At 38.7% G+C, this 19587-nt stretch overlaps 2 protein-coding genes across 2 annotated transcripts; one reads left to right on the forward strand and one right to left on the reverse strand.

The window, feature by feature from the left end:
- Nucleotides 1-8360: 8360 nt before the first annotated feature.
- On the forward strand, nucleotides 8361-11695 carry LOC128203065 (uncharacterized PE-PGRS family protein PE_PGRS10-like). The gene is made up of 2 exons (XM_052904320.1): nucleotides 8361-8730; nucleotides 11229-11695. Exons 1-2 carry the CDS (start codon nucleotides 8490-8492, stop codon nucleotides 11312-11314), a joined length of 327 nt encoding a protein of 108 aa, XP_052760280.1. The 5' UTR covers nucleotides 8361-8489; the 3' UTR covers nucleotides 11315-11695.
- A 5342-nt stretch (nucleotides 11696-17037) lies between these two features.
- On the reverse strand, nucleotides 17038-19273 carry LOC128203088 (uncharacterized). The gene is made up of 2 exons (XM_052904357.1): nucleotides 18774-19273; nucleotides 17038-17253 (listed from the first exon to the last, which is right to left on the reverse strand). Exons 1-2 carry the CDS (start codon nucleotides 19147-19149, stop codon nucleotides 17162-17164), a joined length of 468 nt encoding a protein of 155 aa, XP_052760317.1. The 5' UTR covers nucleotides 19150-19273; the 3' UTR covers nucleotides 17038-17161.
- Between the last annotated feature and the right edge of the window lie 314 nt (nucleotides 19274-19587).

Genomic DNA, 19587 nt, shown 5'->3' on the forward strand with positions numbered 1-19587 from the left:
TTAGTAACTCGTAGCAAGGACTTAACAACATATAGCAAGGACTTAGAAACTTGTAGCAATGACTTAGTAACTTGAAGCAAGGACTTAGAAACTTGTAGGAAGGACTTAGCATCATGTAGCAATGACTAAGTAACTCGTAGCAATGACTTAGTAACTTATAGCAATGACTTAACAACTTGAATCAAGGACTTAGAAACTTGTAGGAAGGATTTAGAACCTTGTAGAAAGGACTTAGCAACTTGTGGCGACACCTTATTATATCGTGGCCACAACTTAGTAACTTGTAGCAACGGCTTAGCAACTTGAAGCCAAGACTTAGCTACTAGATGCCACGGCTTAGCAACTTGTAACCACGACTTAGCAACTTGAAGCCACGACTTAGCAACTAGAAGCCACGGCTTAGCAACTTGTAGCCACGACTTTGCAACTTGAAGCCACGACTTAGCAACATGTAGCCACGGTTTAGTAACTTGTAGCCACGACTTAGCAATTTGTAGCCACTACTAAGCAATTTGTGGCACTACTTAGCAACTTGAAACCACGAATTAGCAACTTGAAGCCACGGCTTAGCAACTTGTAGCTACGACTTAGCAACTTGAAGCCACGACTTAGCAACTTGTAGCCCCGGCTTAGCAACTTGTAGCCACGACCTAGCAACTTGTAGCCAAGGCTGTGTAACTTGTAGCCACGACTTAGGAATTTGTGGCCACTACTTAGCAACTTGTAGCCACGGCTTAGTAATTTGTAGCCACGACTTAGCAACTTGTTGCCACGGCTTAGTAACTTGTAGCCACGGCTTAGTAACTTGTAGTCACGGCTTAGCAACTTGTAGTCACGACTTAGTAACTTGTGGCCACTACTTAGCAACATGTAGCCACGGTTTAGTAACTTGTAGCCACGGCTTAGCAACTTGTAGCCAATGCTTAGTAACTTGTTGTCACGACTTAGCAATTTGTAGCCACAACTTAGCAACTTGTGGCCACTACTTAGCAACTTGAAACCACGAATTAGCAACTTGAAGCCACGGCTTAGCAACTTGTAGCTACGACTTAGCAACTTGAAGCCACGACTTAGCACCTTGTAGCCCCGGCTTAGCAACTTGTAGCCACGACCTAGCAACTTGTAGTCACGGCTTAGCAACTTGTCGTCACGGCTTAGCAACTTGTAGCCACGGCTTAGTAACTTGTAGCCACGACTTAGCAACTTGTAGCCACGACTTTACAACCAACTTGTGGCCACTACTTAGTTATCACGGCCTAGTAACTTGTAGCCACGACTTAGCAACTTATGGCCACTACCTAGCAACTTGTAGCCACGGCTTAGTAACCTGTAGCCACGACTTAGCAACTTGTAGCCACTACTTAGTTATCACGGCTTAGTAACTTGAAGCCACGGCTTAGCAACTTGTAGCTACGACTTAGCAACTTGAAGCCACGACTTAGCAACTTGTAGCCCCGGCTTAGCAACTTGTAGCCACGACCTAGCAACTTGTAGCCAAGGCTGTGTAACTTGTAGCCACGACTTAGCAATTTGTGGCCACTACTTAGCAACTTGTAGCCACGGCTTAGTAATTTGTAGCCACTACTTAGCAACTTGTGGCCACTACATAGCAACATGTAGCCACGGCTAAGTAACTTGTAGCCACGGCTTAGTCACTTGTAGCCACGGCTTAGTAACTTGTAGTCACGGCTAAGTAACTTGTAGCCACGGCTTAGTAACTTGTAGCCACGGCTTAGCAACTTGTAGCCACGGCTTAGTAATTTGTAGCCACTACTTAGCAACTTGTGGCCACTACTTAGCAACTTGTTGCCACGGCTAAGTAACTTGTAGCCACGGCTTAGTAACTTGTAGCCACGGCTTAGTAACTTGTAGCCACGGCTTAGTAACTTGTAGTCACGGCTAAGTAACTTGTAGCCACGGCTTAGCAACTTGTGGCCACGGCTTAGTAATTTGTAGCCACTACTTAGCAACTTGTGGCCACTACTTAGCAACTTGTAGCCACGGCTAAGTAACTTGTAGCCACGGCTTAGCAACATGCAGCCACGGCTTAGCAACTTGTAGCCACGGCTTAGCAAGATGCAGCCACGGCTTAGCAACTTGTAGCCACGGCTTAGCAACATGCAGCCACGGCTTAGCAACTTGTAGTCACGGCATAGCAACTTGTAGTCACGGCTAAATAACTTGTAGTCACGGCTAAGTAACTTGTAGCCACGGTTTAGTAACTTGTAGCCACGACTTAGCAACTTGTAGCCACTGCTTAGTAATTTGTAGCCACTACTTAGCAACTTGTGGCCACTACTTAGCAACTTGTAGCCACGGCTAAGTAACTTGTAACCACGGCTTAGTAACTTGTAGCCACGGCTTAGTAACTTGTAGTCACGACTTAGCAACTTGTAGTCACGGCTTAGTAACTTGTAGCCACGACTTAGCAACTTGTAGCCACGACTTTACAACCAACTTGTGGCCACTACTTAGTAATCACGGCTAAGTAACTTGTAGCCACGACTTAGCAACTTGTGGCCACTACTTAGCAACTTGTGGCCACTACCTAGCAACTTATTGCCACGGCTTAGTTACTTGTAGCCACGACTTAGCAACTTGTGGCCACTACTTAGTTATCACGGCTTAGTAACTTGTAGCCACGACTTAGCAACTTGTGGCCACTACTAAGCATCTTGTGGCCACTACCTAACAACTTATTGCCACGGCTTAGTTACTTGTAGCCACGACTTAGCAACTTGTGGGTACTACTTAGTTATCACGGCTTAGTAAATTGTAGCCACGACTTAGCAACTTGTAGCCACGACTTCACAACTTGTGGCCACTACTTAGTAATCACGGCTTAGTTACTTGTAGCCACGACTTAGCAACTTGTGGCCACTACTTAGCAACTTGTGGCCACTACTTAGCAACTTGTAGCCACGGTTTAGTAATTTGTAGCCACGACTTAGCAACTTGTAGCCACGGCTTAGCAACTTGTGGCCACTACTTAGCAACTTGTGGCCACTACCTAGCAACATGTAGCCACGGCTTAGTAACTTGTTGCCACGGCTTAGCAACTTGTCGTCACGGGTTAGCAACTTGTAGCCACGGCTTAGTAACTTGTAGCCACGACTTAGCAACTTGTAGCCACGACTTTACAACCAACTTGTGGCCACTACTTAGTTATCACGGCTTAGTAACTTGTAGCCACGACTTAGCAACTTATGGCCACTACCTAGCAACTTGAAGCCACGGCTTAGTAACCTGTAGCCACGACTTAGCAACTTGTAGCCACTACTTAGTTATCACGGCTTAGTAACTTGTAGCCACGACTTAGCAACTTGTAGCCACGACTTAACAACTTGTGGCCACTACTTAGTAATCACGGCTTAGTAACTTGTAGCCACGACTTAGCAACTTGTGGCCACTTCTTAGCAACTTGTGGCCACTACTTAGCAGCATGTAGCCACGGCTAAGAAACTTGTAGCCCCGACTTAGCAACTTGTGGCCATTACTTAGCAACTTGTGGCCACGACTTAGCAACTTGTAGCCACGACTTAACAACTTGTGGCCACTACTTAGTAATCACGGCTTAGTAACTTGTAGCCACGACTTAGCAACTTGTGGCCACTTCTTAGCAACTTGTGGCCACTTCTTAGCAGCATGTAGCCACGGCTAAGAAACTTGTAGCCACGACTTAGCAACTTGTGGCCACTACTTAGCAACTTGTGGCCACGACTTAGCAACTTGTGGCCACAACTTAGTAATCACAGCTTAGTAACTTGTGGCTACGACTTAGCAACTTGTGGCCACTACTTAGTAATCACGGCTTAGTAACTTGTGGCCACGACTTAGCAACTTGTTGTCACAACTTAGTTATCACAACTTAGTAACTTGAAGCCACGACTTAGCAACTTGTGGCCACGACTTAGCAACATGTGGCCACTACTTAGTAGTCACGGCTTAGTAACTTATAGCCACGACTTAGCAACTTGTGGCCACTACTTAACAACATGTGGCCACTACTTATCAAATTGTGGCCACTACTTAGTAATCACGGCTTAGTAACGTGTGGCCACGACTTATCATCTTGTAGTCACTACTAGGTAATCACGGCTTAGTAACTTGTGGCCACGACTTAGCAACTTGTAGCCCTAACTTAGTAATCACGGCTTAGTAACCTGTGGCCACGACTTATCAACTTGTGGCCAGTACTTAGTAATCACGGCTAAGTAACTTGTGGCCACGACTTAGCAAAAGTTTTATATCAGTTTACTTTCAGGAAGACCTTTCTTATTCTAATATTGTCTAATGTTACTTAGTTGCTGCTACAAGTTACTAAGTCTTGTCCACAAGTTACTAAGTTAATCACGGCTTAGTAATTTGAAGCCACGACTAAGCAACTTGTGGCCACTACTTAGTTATCACGGCTTAGTAACTTGTAGCCACTACTTAGCAACTTGAGGCCACTACTTAGTAATCACGGCTTAGTAACTTGTGGCCACGACTTAGCAACTTGTGGCCACTACTCAGTAATCACGGCTTAGTAACTTGTGGCCACGACTTAGCAACCTGAGGCCACTACTTAGTAATCCCAACTTAGTAACTTGTAGCCACGACTTAGCAACTTATGGCCACTACTTAGCAATATGTGGCCACTACTTAGTAATCACGGCTTAGGAACTTATGGCCACGATAAATATCCCTACAGAAAACTACGCAACCAAAATGATATGGAAACTGTGAGAACACAAGGCCAAAAAGTACGCCTAAATGAAACTTTGGACCTCAACGTACGCTTAAATGAAACGATGGACGTAAACGTACGCTTAAATGAAACGATGGACGTAAACGTTCGCCTCAATGAAACTATGGACGTAAACGTACGCTTAAATGAAACGATGGACGTAAACGTTCGCCTAAATGAAACTATGGACGTAAACGTACGCCTAAATGAAACGATGGACGTAAACGTTCGCCTCAATGAAACTATGGACCTGGAGGCTCAACGTACGCTTAAATGAAACGATGGACGTAAACGTTCGCCTCAATGAAACTATGGACGTAAACGTACGCCTAAATGAAACGATGGACGTAAACGTTCGCCTCAATGAAACTATGGACCTCGAGGCTCAACGTACGCTTAAATGAAACGATGGACGTAAACGTTCGCCTCAATGAAACTATGGACGTAAACGTACGCCTAAATGAAACGATGGACGTAAACGTTCGCCTCAATGAAACTATGGACCTCGAGGCTCAACGTACGCTTAAATGAAACTATGGACGTAAACGTTCGCCTAAATGAAACTATGGACCTTTACGTTCGCCTAAATGAAACGATGGACGTAAACGTTCGCCTCAATGAAACTATGGACCTCGAGGCTCAACGTACGCTTAAATGAAACGATGGACGTAAACGTTCGCCTAAATGAAACTATGGACGTAAACGTACGCCTAAATGAAACGATGGACGTAAACGTACGCCTAAATGAAACGATGGACGTAAACGTTCGCCTCAATGAAACTATGGACCTCGAGGCTCAACGTACGCTTAAATGAAACGATGGACGTAAACGTTCGCCTCAATGAAACTATGGACGTAAACGTACGCCTTAATGAAACGATGGACGTAAACGTTCGCCTCAATGAAACTATGGACCTCGAGGCTCAACGTACGCTTAAATGAAACGATGGACGTAAACGTTCGCCTAAATGAAACTATGGACGTAAACGTACGCCTCAATGAAACTATGGACGTAAACGTTCGCCTCAATGAAACTATGGACCTTTACGTACGCTTAAATGAAACTATGGACGTAAACGTTCGCCTAAATGAAACGATGGACGTAAACGTACGCCTAAATGAAACTATGGACCTCGAGGCTCAACGTACGCTTAAATGAAACTATGGACGTAAACGTTCGCCTAAATGAAACTATGGACCTTTACGTTCGCCTAAATGAAACTATGGACGTAAACGTTCGCCTAAATGAAACTATGGACGTAAACGTTCGCCTAAATGAAACGATGGACGTAAACGTACGCCTAAATGAAACGATGGACGTAAACGTTCGCCTCAATGAAACTATGGACCTCGAGGCTCAACGTACGCTTAAATGAAACGATGGACGTAAACGTTCGCCTAAATGAAACTATGGACGTAAACGTACGCCTAAATGAAACTATGGACGTAAACGTTCGCCTCAATGAAACTATGGACCTTTACGTACGCTTAAATGAAACTATGGACGTAAACGTTCGCCTAAATGAAACTATGGACGTAAACGTACGCCTAAATGAAACTATGGACCTCGAGGCTCAACGTACGCTTAAATGAAACTATGGACGTAAACGTTCGCCTAAATGAAACTATGGACCTTTACGTTCGCCTAAATGAAACTATGGACGTAAACGTTCGCCTAAATGAAACTATGGACCTTTACGTTCGCCTAAATGAAACTATGGACGTAAACGTACGCCTAAATGAAACGATGGACGTAAACGTACGCCTAAATGAAACTATGGACCTCGAGGCTCAACGTACGCTTAAATGAAACTATGGACGTAAACGTTCGCCTAAATGAAACTATGGACCTTTACGTTCGCCTAAATGAAACTATGGACGTAAACGTTCGCCTAAATGAAACTATGGACCTTTACGTTCGCCTAAATGAAACTATGGACGTAAACGTACGCCTAAATGAAACTATGGACGTAAACGTACGCCTAAATGAAACTATGGACCTCGAGGCTCAACGTACGCTTAAATGAAACTATGGACGTAAACGTTCGCCTAAATGAAACTATGGACCTTTACGTTCGCCTAATTGAAACTATGGACGTAAACGTACGCCTAAATGAAACTATGGACGTAAACGTACGCCTAAATGAAACTGTGGACCTTAAAGTACGACTTAATAAAGCTATGGACCTAAAAGTACGACTAAAAACAGCACGAACAGCACGAATAATGCAAGCAGGACACCGAGAAGCAAGGCAAAAAGCACAAAATCATGCGTAAGCAAAAGTTTATTTACAAAAGCGAACAGGCAAAAGGCACGGACACCAGGGAAAGGCAAATAAGGGAAAAACACGGAAATTATCACGGAAAACACCAAAAAGCAGACAAAACACCGAGAAGCAATGCAGAATGCACAGAAACTTAGTTGTTCCGATTACTTGAGTGCTTTTCGCTTTTTCCCGTGCTTTCGCTTTGCTTTTCGGCGGTGTCCGTGCTTTTCGGCGTTTTTGTGTTTTTCGGTTGTGTCCGTGCTTTTCCGTGCTTAAAGTTCGGCGCTTTCTGTGCTTTTCGGTGGTGTCCGTGCTTTTCGGCGTTTTGCGTGCTTTTCTGTGTTAAGTCATGACGAGTTGGAAAACATAGCCCAAATGTGAATCTACAATAAGGCGATGCGGACATACGCAGCGGTGTAGCAAAAATAAAAACAAATCTTGTCAGACGTTGCAACATTTTTTTTATGCAAGGAGGGATGATTTGGGGTATAGAAGTTGAGTGTGTCAAGTCGTTTATGCAAAAACGAGTGTAAAAACATCACACACTAGTTGCTACATCCCTGAATCTCGGTGACACACCTGTTACGATCTAGCCATGAGAAAAAAAACAACATATTTTATACGAAAAATGTCATGAGTGTATAAGTATAAATTTCAATATAAAAAACTAAAACCTCTTATAAACCGTTTCCTTTTATCTTATCGTGATACTTGGTAATTATAACGTTTTTCGGTCGGACAGCCAATCATTAATTACATTACGTTTCGTTAGACTTGTGCCAAGATAAGCGGTATTTATATTAGCTTAAAAGGTCTCTCGCACATGTTTATCATCATCATCATCATCATCATCATCATCATCATCATCATCATCATCATCATCATCATCATCATCATCATCATCATCATTATAATAGTTAGGTTTACTCTTTCTTCTTCTTCTTCTTCTTCTTCTTCTTCTTCTTCTTCTTCTTCTTCTTCTTCTTCTTCTTCTTCTTCTTCTTATGTATCGATTTTGTTCCTTATTTCATATAAACCAATTCCGTTTATGTGGATTTATATTTTTATAAAGGTGATATTTCAGTTCCCACGTTCGAATTTTATATGCCACTGCTAGATTCAAATATGATAATAAACGGACTCAATTTAAACCAAGTTTGCATACTATGTAATGTACATGGAACCTATGAAAGAGTCTCTTTAAAAAAAGTGAACACGACTGAAGCCTTAATTTTAACACGCCAAGTAACCATTCTAATTTAGTTTAATGTGCAACATTTAATAACATAAAGACGAGCATTGTTCCAACCAGCTATCTGACAGCAGATGACGTTTGCATAGTTAAAATCGCTTTAAAAAATGAGACAGAAGCAGTCGCGAAACTTTATCGTTAGAGGCCGAACGTCACTTGAACAGCTCACATCATTAGGATCCGATTTGCGCATTTGTAGTTCTTAAGAAAAAGAAGAATATTATCTCAGAGAAAGTACAAAATGCGCGCTTACATCGTCCTCGCTTTGATATCGTTGCTGGTGGCGTCTGCGGCTGCACAAAGCCCTACAGCATATGCGGCCAGCCAAGGCGCCCGTGGCGGAGCCGGCGGCAATTCCGCTAACGCCGCCCTGCTGGCCTCGATGATGAGCAGCAGGGGTTCCGGTGGCGCAGGTGGCAGCGGCGGAAGGGGCACGGGTGGTGGAATGGGTGGACTTTTCGGAGCTTCACTCTTTGGAGGAGGTAAGTGTTTGCTTTTATTATATCTTTATTCCTTTGGTGTTAAAGTGTTTAATTAGCGTTTCAATACAGTTGCCTAGGGGAGACATACAGTGTTATTTTTACCTTATTAAAACGGCTTACTAACCGTAACTTTAAAACGGCCAACTATCTCGTTAAAACGCCTAAACATCTCATTCAATCGATTAACTATCTCGTTAATATCTCGAATATTAAAAATTGAACGTACCGTCAGCCGTTCTTTATCAATGTTTATTTGCAATTACTAGACGATTTTGATAGGCCAATTACATCGATTAAACGAGATACTAAGTCGTTTTAACGAGGTATTAAGTCGTATAAACGAGATACTAAGTCGTTAAAACGAGATATGTTAGTCGTTAAAACGAGATATGTTAGTCGTTTGAACGAGATATGTTAGTTGTTTGAACGAGATTATAAGTATCTCCCATGGCCGAAAGTGCAAGATAGGTTCATTCCGACCCGAGCGTAGGGTGTTTTGGGTAAACGATTTTTTTCTCCCGCCTCAGTTAAACAAAATTAAGTAAAAATGCATTTTTTTTGCTCGAACTCTTTTGTGCTTACTGAAAACAATTGCGTTTAGATATGTGATAATTCGTGGTTGTTATGGATGTGCGTGCAGTGATTCAGAATCATTATTTCTTGAAAGTTGCGTGAAAACTGTTTTACGGTGACAATTGAAGCGAGAAATAATCAATTTGCGTTCTAAATATTGCCACAAGACTGGGTTTCCATGATGCGCTACAGACGACAGTCTTCAACAAGGGAGGTAATTACAATGTGGCGATCATTAAAAAGGAGTTCCATACGGGCATTTTATCTTCGCCCATGGGCAAGATAAGAATTTCTAGTATGGTTTAATTATTGGAGCTACTTACCTAAGGTGGGAGAAAAGAATTTCTAGCATGGTTAAATTATTGGATCTACTTATCTGAGGTGGGAGAAACTAAGTAGTTTAAACGAGATCCCAAATCGATAAACGAGATACTAAGTCGTTTAAACGAGATACGAAAGTCGTTTTAACGAGATAAAAAGTAACACGTTTGTCACATCTATACCATCGTACTAAAAATAGATCGCCCAAAATTTGGAATTATTCGTTTGAAATAGAAATCAAATATAAAACGTCTTCAAACAAATATAGGATGTTAAAATTTGAGGATAAATGGTCAAACCTCTCTCATCAATTAATGTTACAGACAAAGTTTTAAAGTGACATAACCGCTTAATGATGCTAAAATATTGGGATTAACCCAAAACTATCGTATGACATATATGTCAAACTAGTTATAAGTATACAGTTTTAACATTTATTAAACGCCCCTTTCTCTTAAAAGTGGTTTTTAATTCTTGTCTTCATCCTAGTTAGAGCTTGTCATGACTAGCCTCTCCATTTTCAAGAGCAATACATAGATTATTAATCACGTTTTTCCGGTCCAGATCCATATTTCCGACCCTCGGGCACGCTGCGTTGCTGAGCCCACGGCCAACTCTGTTGGACGACTTTAAATTAATTGCTAGATTTCCGTCTCTTTTTCCACCGCCCGTTAAATTCTATTGATTCAAATAATAATGTTGAATTGAGTTTGTATTTGCGTTTCGGTCCGGTACTGTCCGGGAACGGCGTTTATTCATACAAGCCGGTGTCGATGTAAACATTCACATGTAAACAAAGAGAATTGTTACGATGGTGTTCGTGGTTAGTCTAGAAACACGTGTTTATGGTCCCTTATGCTATAAGAAATAGCATGAACGCATTTTCAACGGTGACACAGTCATCTTAGAAAAATAAAAAGGTAAAATGTTACCCCCATCACCCCCCACCCCCAACCCACGCCCCCCATTATTTTTTTTTATGTAAATCAAGCAAATGATTTATATTGACCGTACCAGCTTACACTCAGTCCCTCGTGTCGGAAATATCCGGATCGGAAACACGTGACATGTTTTATTATTGCTCCAATATAGCATAGATTTTATATGTATTGTCTTATGACTGTATACAGTGTGTGTATACAACGTGATAAATTGCGTCATAAATGCTACATCGGAAGGCAATATTTTTGCAGTCTACGCCGCTTACGGAGCCCCGCCTTCGTTCTTTACCAGCGTTTGATTGAGAGTTTAGTTTTCTAAAACACTTCGACAAACCATTTCAAAATATGTCCGTCTGAGGAAGCACTGTCAAAACATTATTTTGTAAACAGGTTTGTCGAAGTGTTTGATGAAACTAATGACCTTATCAAACTTCGGTAATAAAACGAAGGCGGGACTCTTTAAGCGGCAAAGACTGCCCTTTGTTTTATTTAAAATGGTGTTGTAAAAAGTTATCTTTTATTTAAGTCTTTATTTAAGCAAAATGTTGCATACCGACGTAGTATTTATGACGTTATTTATCACGTGGTATACACACACTGTGTATATTTCACATTCACATAAATTATCACTTGATTAATAATAAATTAATGATCTCTTTTCAGTTGACATGGGAAACATCATGGAGTACCTTATGTGTATGCGTACCGTTAGAATTTCGTATTTCTGCATGAGTAGATATATGATGTAGACATTCAACACTTGGACCGAAGGTGACGTCACTGATGACGTCATAAGTGGGACACTGCGCAAATGACTTGAAAACACGTGCAGGAATGTTCGTATTTCCGTACGGTTTTTGTGAATGCGCCTGTGATCATGATGTAATACCTTGTTTGATGACACTTATGTCTACCATGTAGATCTATGAAACTTGGGTGGGTTGTGTCGGCATTGACATTACAACCTGATCATGCTGTGCCTACTTCAATCATTTTGCCTAGAATATTTCATTTTGAATAAAAGCTTAGTAAAATGATGATATTTAAGTCGCATTACCCGAAAATGTAGACCAGAGTATCACATTACATATTTTGCTCAATTGAAACATAAATAAATAACTAAAGATTTAGTTGTTGTTTTTTCAAATATCGAATACGATAAGTGAATTCCCTTTGTTATACTTTTACAACCAATTCTTCAAAACTGTTGTTTTTTTTATTGGTTTTGGCAAAAATAGCCAAAATATTCATTGGTTGGTCAATAGTTATCTAATATTCACTATTAACCATTGAAATAATTTGAAAGTGCAGATTAGCCAAAAGATAACTTGTGGACAACGAGTCAAAGGTTTAAACAATTCGCTACAGTTGATCACAAAGATTAAATATCGTTAGACACAGAGTATGTGAAGTTGCAGTATAGAGTTTGTATACACTTCACGGGTGAACGTTCTATTGTATTTAAAGTTCTCGCAGTTTTCTACCTAATTCTTGCCGGAAGTGACGTTATATATCTGATCCGACGATCACGGTCAAAATTGACATGCATGACAGATTCCTGGTTTTTTAAGGTGAAATTATTTTCACGTTACGGACCAGGAAAGTTCAAATCAACTGTTTATGGTTATTTATTTTAAAGTCTTTACTTTCGTTTTCACAATGCTAGTTCTTTTACTAGATTTATCAAAGACGATTTTTGGTATATCTTTAGTGAGACAAGTCACAGTTACTTGGTATTTGGACTGCATTCTTTCGCCAGTCGAGCGATTGGTCCCTAGGGTGATCTCTTGGACTGAGAATCATAAAAAAATGTGTTTTAGTTCTCTATGATAACATTAATTAACAAATAATCAACTTTTGGTCGTTTATTTTTACATATTAAATATTTTACAATTTCATACAATCTTAATCATTCAATGAATGATAAAGAATGTATGACATAAATTTCAAAATATTAATGTATAAAAATAAACGACCAAAAGTCGCTCGAATGGTCAAAAAAATGCAGTCCAAATACCAAGTAATTGTGAGACAAGTGATCTTATAGCGGATCGAAGGTGTGCTCCTGGCGGACACTAGGCACCCCTATCGCCATGCGGGTGCGCTCCTTCCCATTAAAAGTGTCCAAGCGAACTTTTTATGTCAATATGATGGAAACATACAACTTTAATATCCAGTCAGCAGATTTTAAGAGACAGTACGATACTGTGTCCCGCCGGACAATGGTTGATCCTTGCACGTAATGTCAGGCCGGAATGGTATTTTTAGCGACACATACTAACACCAACTTGTCTTATTCAAGTTTTTGGATGGAGGTGGATCTTGAACCATACAATAGCCTATTTTCAACAAAGTTTTCAACCTTACTTTGTATTTACAAAGAGAGATTAGGGGTCGGATTGAGTGTTTTCATTGTGTTTCATTGTGTTGTATACAACACATTTCCACTGAACAAACAATCGCATAAATCATACGACACAACGTTAGTCAGGCAAATGGCGTATTTTATATATGACGCTTCAGTTTTATATTTACATGATCAAATTCAAGTCAAATAAAATGTATTATCATATGCTTTTCTACATCTTACAGTGAAAATATAGCACGCCGAATTGAAAATCCACGCTACTGTTGCTTTCCAAACTCGTATCTGCACGTGTTGAGTGCTACCTTTCACATACTGATGCTAATTTAGTATCAGCATAGTGGCACGTGTTGAGTGCCACCTTTTACATACTGATGTTTATTCAGTATCAGCATAGTAGCACGTGTTGAGTGCCACCTTTAACATACTGATGTTAATTCAGTATCAGCATAGTAGCACGTGTTGAGTGCTACCTTTAACATACTGATGTTAATTCAGTATCAGCATAGTAGCACGTGTTGAGTGCTACCTTTAACATACTGATGTTAATTCAGTATCAGCATCGTAGCACGTGTTGAGTGCTACCTTTAACATACTGATGTTAATTCAGTACCAGCATAGTTGCACGTGTTGAGTGCTACTTTTAACATACTGATGTTAATTCAGTATCAGCATAGTAGCACGTGTTGAGTGTTACCTTTAACATACTGATGTTAATTCAGTATCAGCATAGTGGCACGTGTTGAGTGCTACCTTTTACATACTGATGTTATTTAAGTGTGTGTGTGTTTTTTTACAATATTTACTAATTATTCAGTAACATATTTATTTTTAGAAACGTTTCATGAAGTCTTGTTATATCTTGAATTGTCTGGTAATCTCATGTCGCATTTAAAGTTTTTAAACACTATTTACGCGGTCTCATCGGATACGCGTTTACACAATCATGGAACTCGACTTGATCCATGACGTCAGAAAAGCGTACTATCGTCATAAATCGTTCATGTTTTCAATGGAATATGAAGTTTCATGCAAGGAGTGAACAAATTAAGAACTTTTAAATTCAACTATAGTTACCTTCCCTTGATCACAACGAAACACCTCACGTTTGAATCAGTAAATTCTGCCCAAAATAATGATTTGAAAATAAAAAAAGGTAGCGGTTCATGTTTGAATAAGATTTTTTTTGTAAATAAGCATAGTTAATCGTTTATTAGAAAAATGGTTAACCTGTTTTCAAACGAAATCTTGAAGAAGAATGTTCGAACATTTGCTTTCATACAAAACGAATTAAAGACTTAAACAATTGCTAGGACATCAATTGAATTTTATAACAAATACACATCTATAAAAAATCGTTTTTAACTGTATGACTTTGTAATACAAACTTCCCGGAACATTTACACAACAATTTACTGATATGTGTGGAATAAAGTTGCATTTAATAAAAAGTTCATTAATGAATGTTCATAAAATAATTGCTTTGAAATACCAGTTAATAATAAACAATAAGGATATATTATGTAAAAATCGTCATCAGCGATCAAAACTACAAATCACAAATGCAATCTCAATGTGCTTCTCGTATGAGCTATCTATACACTAGGTTTCATTATTATACTTCAATTATGACTGATATTATTGAAGTTTAGGCTAAAAGACCAATTTACATCAACTCGGAAGTGCCTACTCATTGTTACATGCCGTATTTGTTTTAAATTACACATGACCTTGAATAAAAGCATGGTTATACCATCCCAGACCATTGGTTACCTTCCATTCATATAGGTTTTGAAGCAGAATGGTTTGTGATTTTTTAAAAAAGGCTCAACATGCTGGATCTACTTGATGTACTTTTTATTGTTTACATTTTCACCGCATTGTTTGTCCTCGTACACCGGATATTGTCATTTTACCGAATACAAACTGGTTACATTCAACCAATTTTATTTTTACTAACGTAGCTTTGTTTATGACACAAGTGGAGCTTTCTCCCTTAAAATGGTGTTGGAGGTATGAATCACTAGAAATAAGTGTTTTCTTGCATGCAACAAGGTCAGTTGACTATAGAATATATAGGAAACTTATTTAGTGGTGTCAGACCTACAAGCCACAGGCATACAGACTTAAGTACCGCTTTCTGAAATCAGGTATCGTCAGATACACTTTTTGACATGACATGTTGAAAAAATAATGCACCATTGTTTCGAAACTGGGACGTTATGCGGTTTTAGATAGTGCGGATTGAAATACCACTTTATATAAATACGTTCATAAGATAGCAACGTTAATGTAAATTTGAAAGCAAGCCGAAGAATCTGAAACAAATTTTGGTGAGGAAGTACATATGGGTTCATCAGTTACTGTTATGAAACTAGCAAATTGTATTATCAATCCATCAACTAACATTGCCTATGCTTAGGTCTTGACAGGATCTTATTGGTTACAATTTGTGGCAACTCAAACGATTTTTTGGATTCGATCATTATTGCCAGTGAACAGAATTGTGAAAAATAGTTAAAACACGCTTGACGCGCCTACAGCTTTTCAACGCTTTTATTACTATTTATAGAATCAGTGCCCTCGACCGTGATCCTACCTACCTCAATTGTAATCGCAAGTTTTGGCTCTTCATGCAATTGTAATAAACAAAGTTGTGTTGCTATAACTAATTTCGAACTAAAGAAATTTAGCGAAAACCTCCTTTTGCCTATGTTTACCAGTAGAAAAAACAACCTGTACCGGTAGGACCTTAACATCACCAATAACCATAGATGCGATCCCGAGGAACGTCTTCATATCTCTAGCTATACTTCAAGTTTCAGTTCAATATGATGGATATGAAGCTCTTCTTAATCATTAAAATTTATTTCAGGTCATCTTACTGACTTTGAATACAACCTCATTGTGAACGCAAAATCCGACACAGGGAATGTCTACTGGACGAGTGGAAGTAGGAAAATAAGAATTTGAAACTGGAAGTATGAACTTCCTGTGAATCACTTTTGGAAGTTTTACACTGAAATATGGAAGTTTCCATAATACAATATCTTTTTCAACTATTTTCAACAAATATATTAAAAATCAAATAATTTTCACTTTAACTTATATTATTATAATTCCTTTTACTTAAAAACACTTAAACTGATTGAAAGCATGACTATAAAAGTAATATTGACAAAAGGTTTTGATTTTTTGTACTTCCAAGCTTTCAACTTTGGAAGTTTTCTTCAAAATTATGGAAGTTTTTGTACTTCCAAGGAATCTATTTTGGAAGTTTTAACCCATTTCTAGGGAGTAATATACTTCCAAACTTCCTTTAACGGAAGCCCTGGGAAAACACCCACGAAAGTTCACGTTCCTAATGATTAAGCCTAGAACTTAATGATTGTCTATCGGCAATTTCATTGGCTGAAAATGTAGTTTGTATTCTAAATAAAGTTAATGAATGGAAACTGGCGACGTTGATCTTGACACCAATTAACTTAAATGCCTAGTTTTAGCCTTCTATAAGTGACCCCCTCACCCTTTCCCTCAAAAACTTGTGTATTTGTACACAACCGCTGTTAATTGATCTTAATCCTATTGCCTAATTGTCTTATCGGATCTCCAATCTGAGTATCCTGCTGTGCTGTTTTCGATATTGTATTATAAAAATGGACCCTAAATGGCCCTGAGCCAATAAACGAATACACAGGAAATTGGTCCCTACTGTGACACCAGTGCAATTAACAGGGATTATCATGCCAGAATTCCTTAAACTAGGCCTGTAAAATACGTCTGTCAATAATTATATTGGCGCGAGGCTGGAGCATGCGCGGCTGTGACACATAATGAATCCATAACAATATATGCGTTTTTTTTAATATTTTTAATTTGTCAGTTTAGACACAAATAAATGAAATTAGGTATGAAGTGAACTATATCTGAAAATCTTTCAGATTTGTGCTTAAAAGTACATGTTGTCAAATCCGTTAAAGCTTGCCTATCTGTTTAGTAAACAATAAACATTTTGCTGAACACACGAATTTTAAATATCAAACTAATACTTCGTTTTGTTCGTACAAGGAGATAAAACATCTTTGAAACACGGAAAACAAATTCATGAACAATTATATTGTATATTTCATCGTTTTGAATTACATATCACGAAAACGTGATATCCCGTCAATGTGCTGGTTGCCGCTTTCCGTCGGAGGCGTTAAAGGCCGGAACTGGTGACTGGCTTAGCTTACAAAAGTAAACTAGCACTAAGGCACGCATTAAGAGGCATGTTCATTTGTCCACAGGCGTACATCTCAAACATGTTTTCCACGGCCCCACCTACAAAACGGAACAAAATTGCAGTTAATATAGAGTAAGGATAGTTTATTTGTCTGTTTTTGTTTTTGTTTTAGCTCTTTGGTATCGCTAAACAGCTGCACCCGGAAGCGGATATGAATCTCGCTAAAGCCCGTTTCAGGTAGAAACAAGTACAGTGTGATGGGATAACGTACAGCATGCTGGGAAACAGTTTCAACGCCCTTATACATATGCCTTCATATCCGAATATTCGAATGATACCAAATGACCGGAATATAAATACACTGGTAAAAGAACGAGCGGTATATACTTATACTGAAAGACTTTTTTCATGAAATGAATAAACAAAACGGATATTTTCCAGCTGTTCTAAATTTAATTTATCCTTTAATAAACTTTTCTTATTCTTCTTTTTAACAATATAAGTGCATAATGCCGACAGCCTGTTAACGCTTTAAGTGCTTTGATTTTAATTATTAAAGTGTATAATATGTATTTAGTAATGGTTAAAGTTTGTTAGTATGTGCTTACACAAATAATGATTTGATGCAACACAGTTGCATGTCTCTTATTTTGTGTAAGTACATACTAACAACCTTAATCAAAAACTATTTAAGGCTTTTTTAATCATAGGATTTATACTAATTCCGTTTTTCTCGAAGAAACCTGTCCGAACTGATGACCAAGATTATATTTTAACCGAAAGTTCTAGATCCCCGGCCGCGAGAATTCCAAAATGTAAACACAGATACATACATGTATTTATTTTGATTCAGAACGCGTTTATATTGAAACTATTTGCGTGTTCTGCATTTACTCGTCGATTTGAAAATAATGACGGTTTCTATGATTAACATTGCGTTATTACGCAAAAAATGCAGCTTATTCGCACTATTCTAAACGAACAACATATTATGAATACTCATTTCAGCGCTACATTAGCGAGCTACTCATGCAGCTCCGTAGCTATTAGAGCAGATTGGTAATGTAAATTAGGTGGTTGACCACCGCAATTTCAACAGTGCTGGGGTTGATACGCCCGTGCGCGCATTAATTCGTGAAATGTTATTTTTTTTCATGTCGTTCTACCTATGGTAGATTCCGATTTACGGTCTTAAAAGTTTGCAGGCCTAGCGAACAACGGACTTGAACGTGATTCATAACCACTGCATTCAAAATCAAATTAAAACAGTGTACAACAATTTAATAAATAGAGGATAATTGTGTGTTTCGTCGTACAATTTACTTTTGGTGTTTACGAGCTGAAATATCTTGCTTTTTTCAGAACAGCGCGCCAAAATGTATACGAAAGGAACGTCATTTAAAAATGACGTCGTTGAAATTGTTTCCCAGCCATGTACGCGCTGACATTTGATTTAGAAATGAGAGCGAGCTAAAGTTCCAAAACAGTGAAAACTATCTAATTGTTACTGTAATTGTTTTCAAACAGTGAACTATCATTTTATTGCACTGATAATTCTCCGGAAAGCACATGTATTTGAATTAATACTAATTTAGTAATAGTTAATTATGTCACTCACTGCTGGCAGCCATTAGTCCCATAGGGCTGCTCATCAAACTGGAGAACATGTCGTTGTTTCCCGCATTTCCGGCCCCTCTACGACTACCACCAATAGCCGCCAACGGACTGCCGCCGCCAACCGACGACATTGAATTGCCCCCGAATAAGGAAGACAGCGGGTCGCTACCTCCAGTATTGCCCGAAGAGGTTCCTCCAAAAAGAGCGTCAAAAGGATTGGGGTCGGCAGCTGCGGGGTTTCCACGTCCGGGAGCACTAGACGCCTGATTCTTGTTACCCAATATAGATTGCATGACCATATAGTCCATAATATTGCTTTGAGCCTGAATACCGCATGCTAGCGCGGCAAAAATTGCGAAAACTGCGAATTTGTACATTTTTGGTTTAATTGTAAACAAACGAACAAATAAACAAACTCGTGGATGCTTGTTTAAATCTTTCGTTTACAAATGAAACACTCTCTACTGAAAACGAAATAAACACGCTGTTAACTCTTTTTTTACCCAAAGTGACGTCATCGACTGAAAATGACAGTCTTGTCAGTGTATTTCTTTGTTAAGAGTAAATTAGTTCATTTCAGAGGCCCGGTCGTGGGTTTACATAAAATAATAATAATAATAATAATAATAATAATAATAATAATAATAATAATAATAATAATAATAATAATTATTATAAAAATAATAATAATAATAATAATAATAATAATAATAATAATAATAATAATAATAATAATAATAATAATAATAACAACAATAATAATAATAATAATAATAATAATAATAATAATAATAATAATAATAATAATAATAATA

Source organism: Mya arenaria, chromosome 9 (assembly GCF_026914265.1).
Source record: "Mya arenaria isolate MELC-2E11 chromosome 9, ASM2691426v1".
Classification (NCBI taxonomy): Eukaryota; Metazoa; Mollusca; class Bivalvia; order Myida; family Myidae; genus Mya; species Mya arenaria.

Bases quoted from the DNA above. Each gene is read 5' to 3' on its own strand.
- LOC128203065 (XM_052904320.1), top strand. From the start codon at position 8,490: ATGCGCGCTTACATCGTCCTCGCTTTGATATCGTTGCTGGTGGCGTCT. The intron at 8,731-11,228 runs GTAAGTGTTTGC...ATCTCTTTTCAG, and splicing joins AGCTTCACTCTTTGGAGGAG to TTGACATGGGAAACATCATG.
- LOC128203088 (XM_052904357.1), bottom strand. From the start codon at position 19,149: ATGTACAAATTCGCAGTTTTCGCAATTTTTGCCGCGCTAGCATGCGGT. The intron at 17,254-18,773 runs GTGAGTGACATA...TCCGTTTTGTAG, and splicing joins GGGACTAATGGCTGCCAGCA to GTGGGGCCGTGGAAAACATG.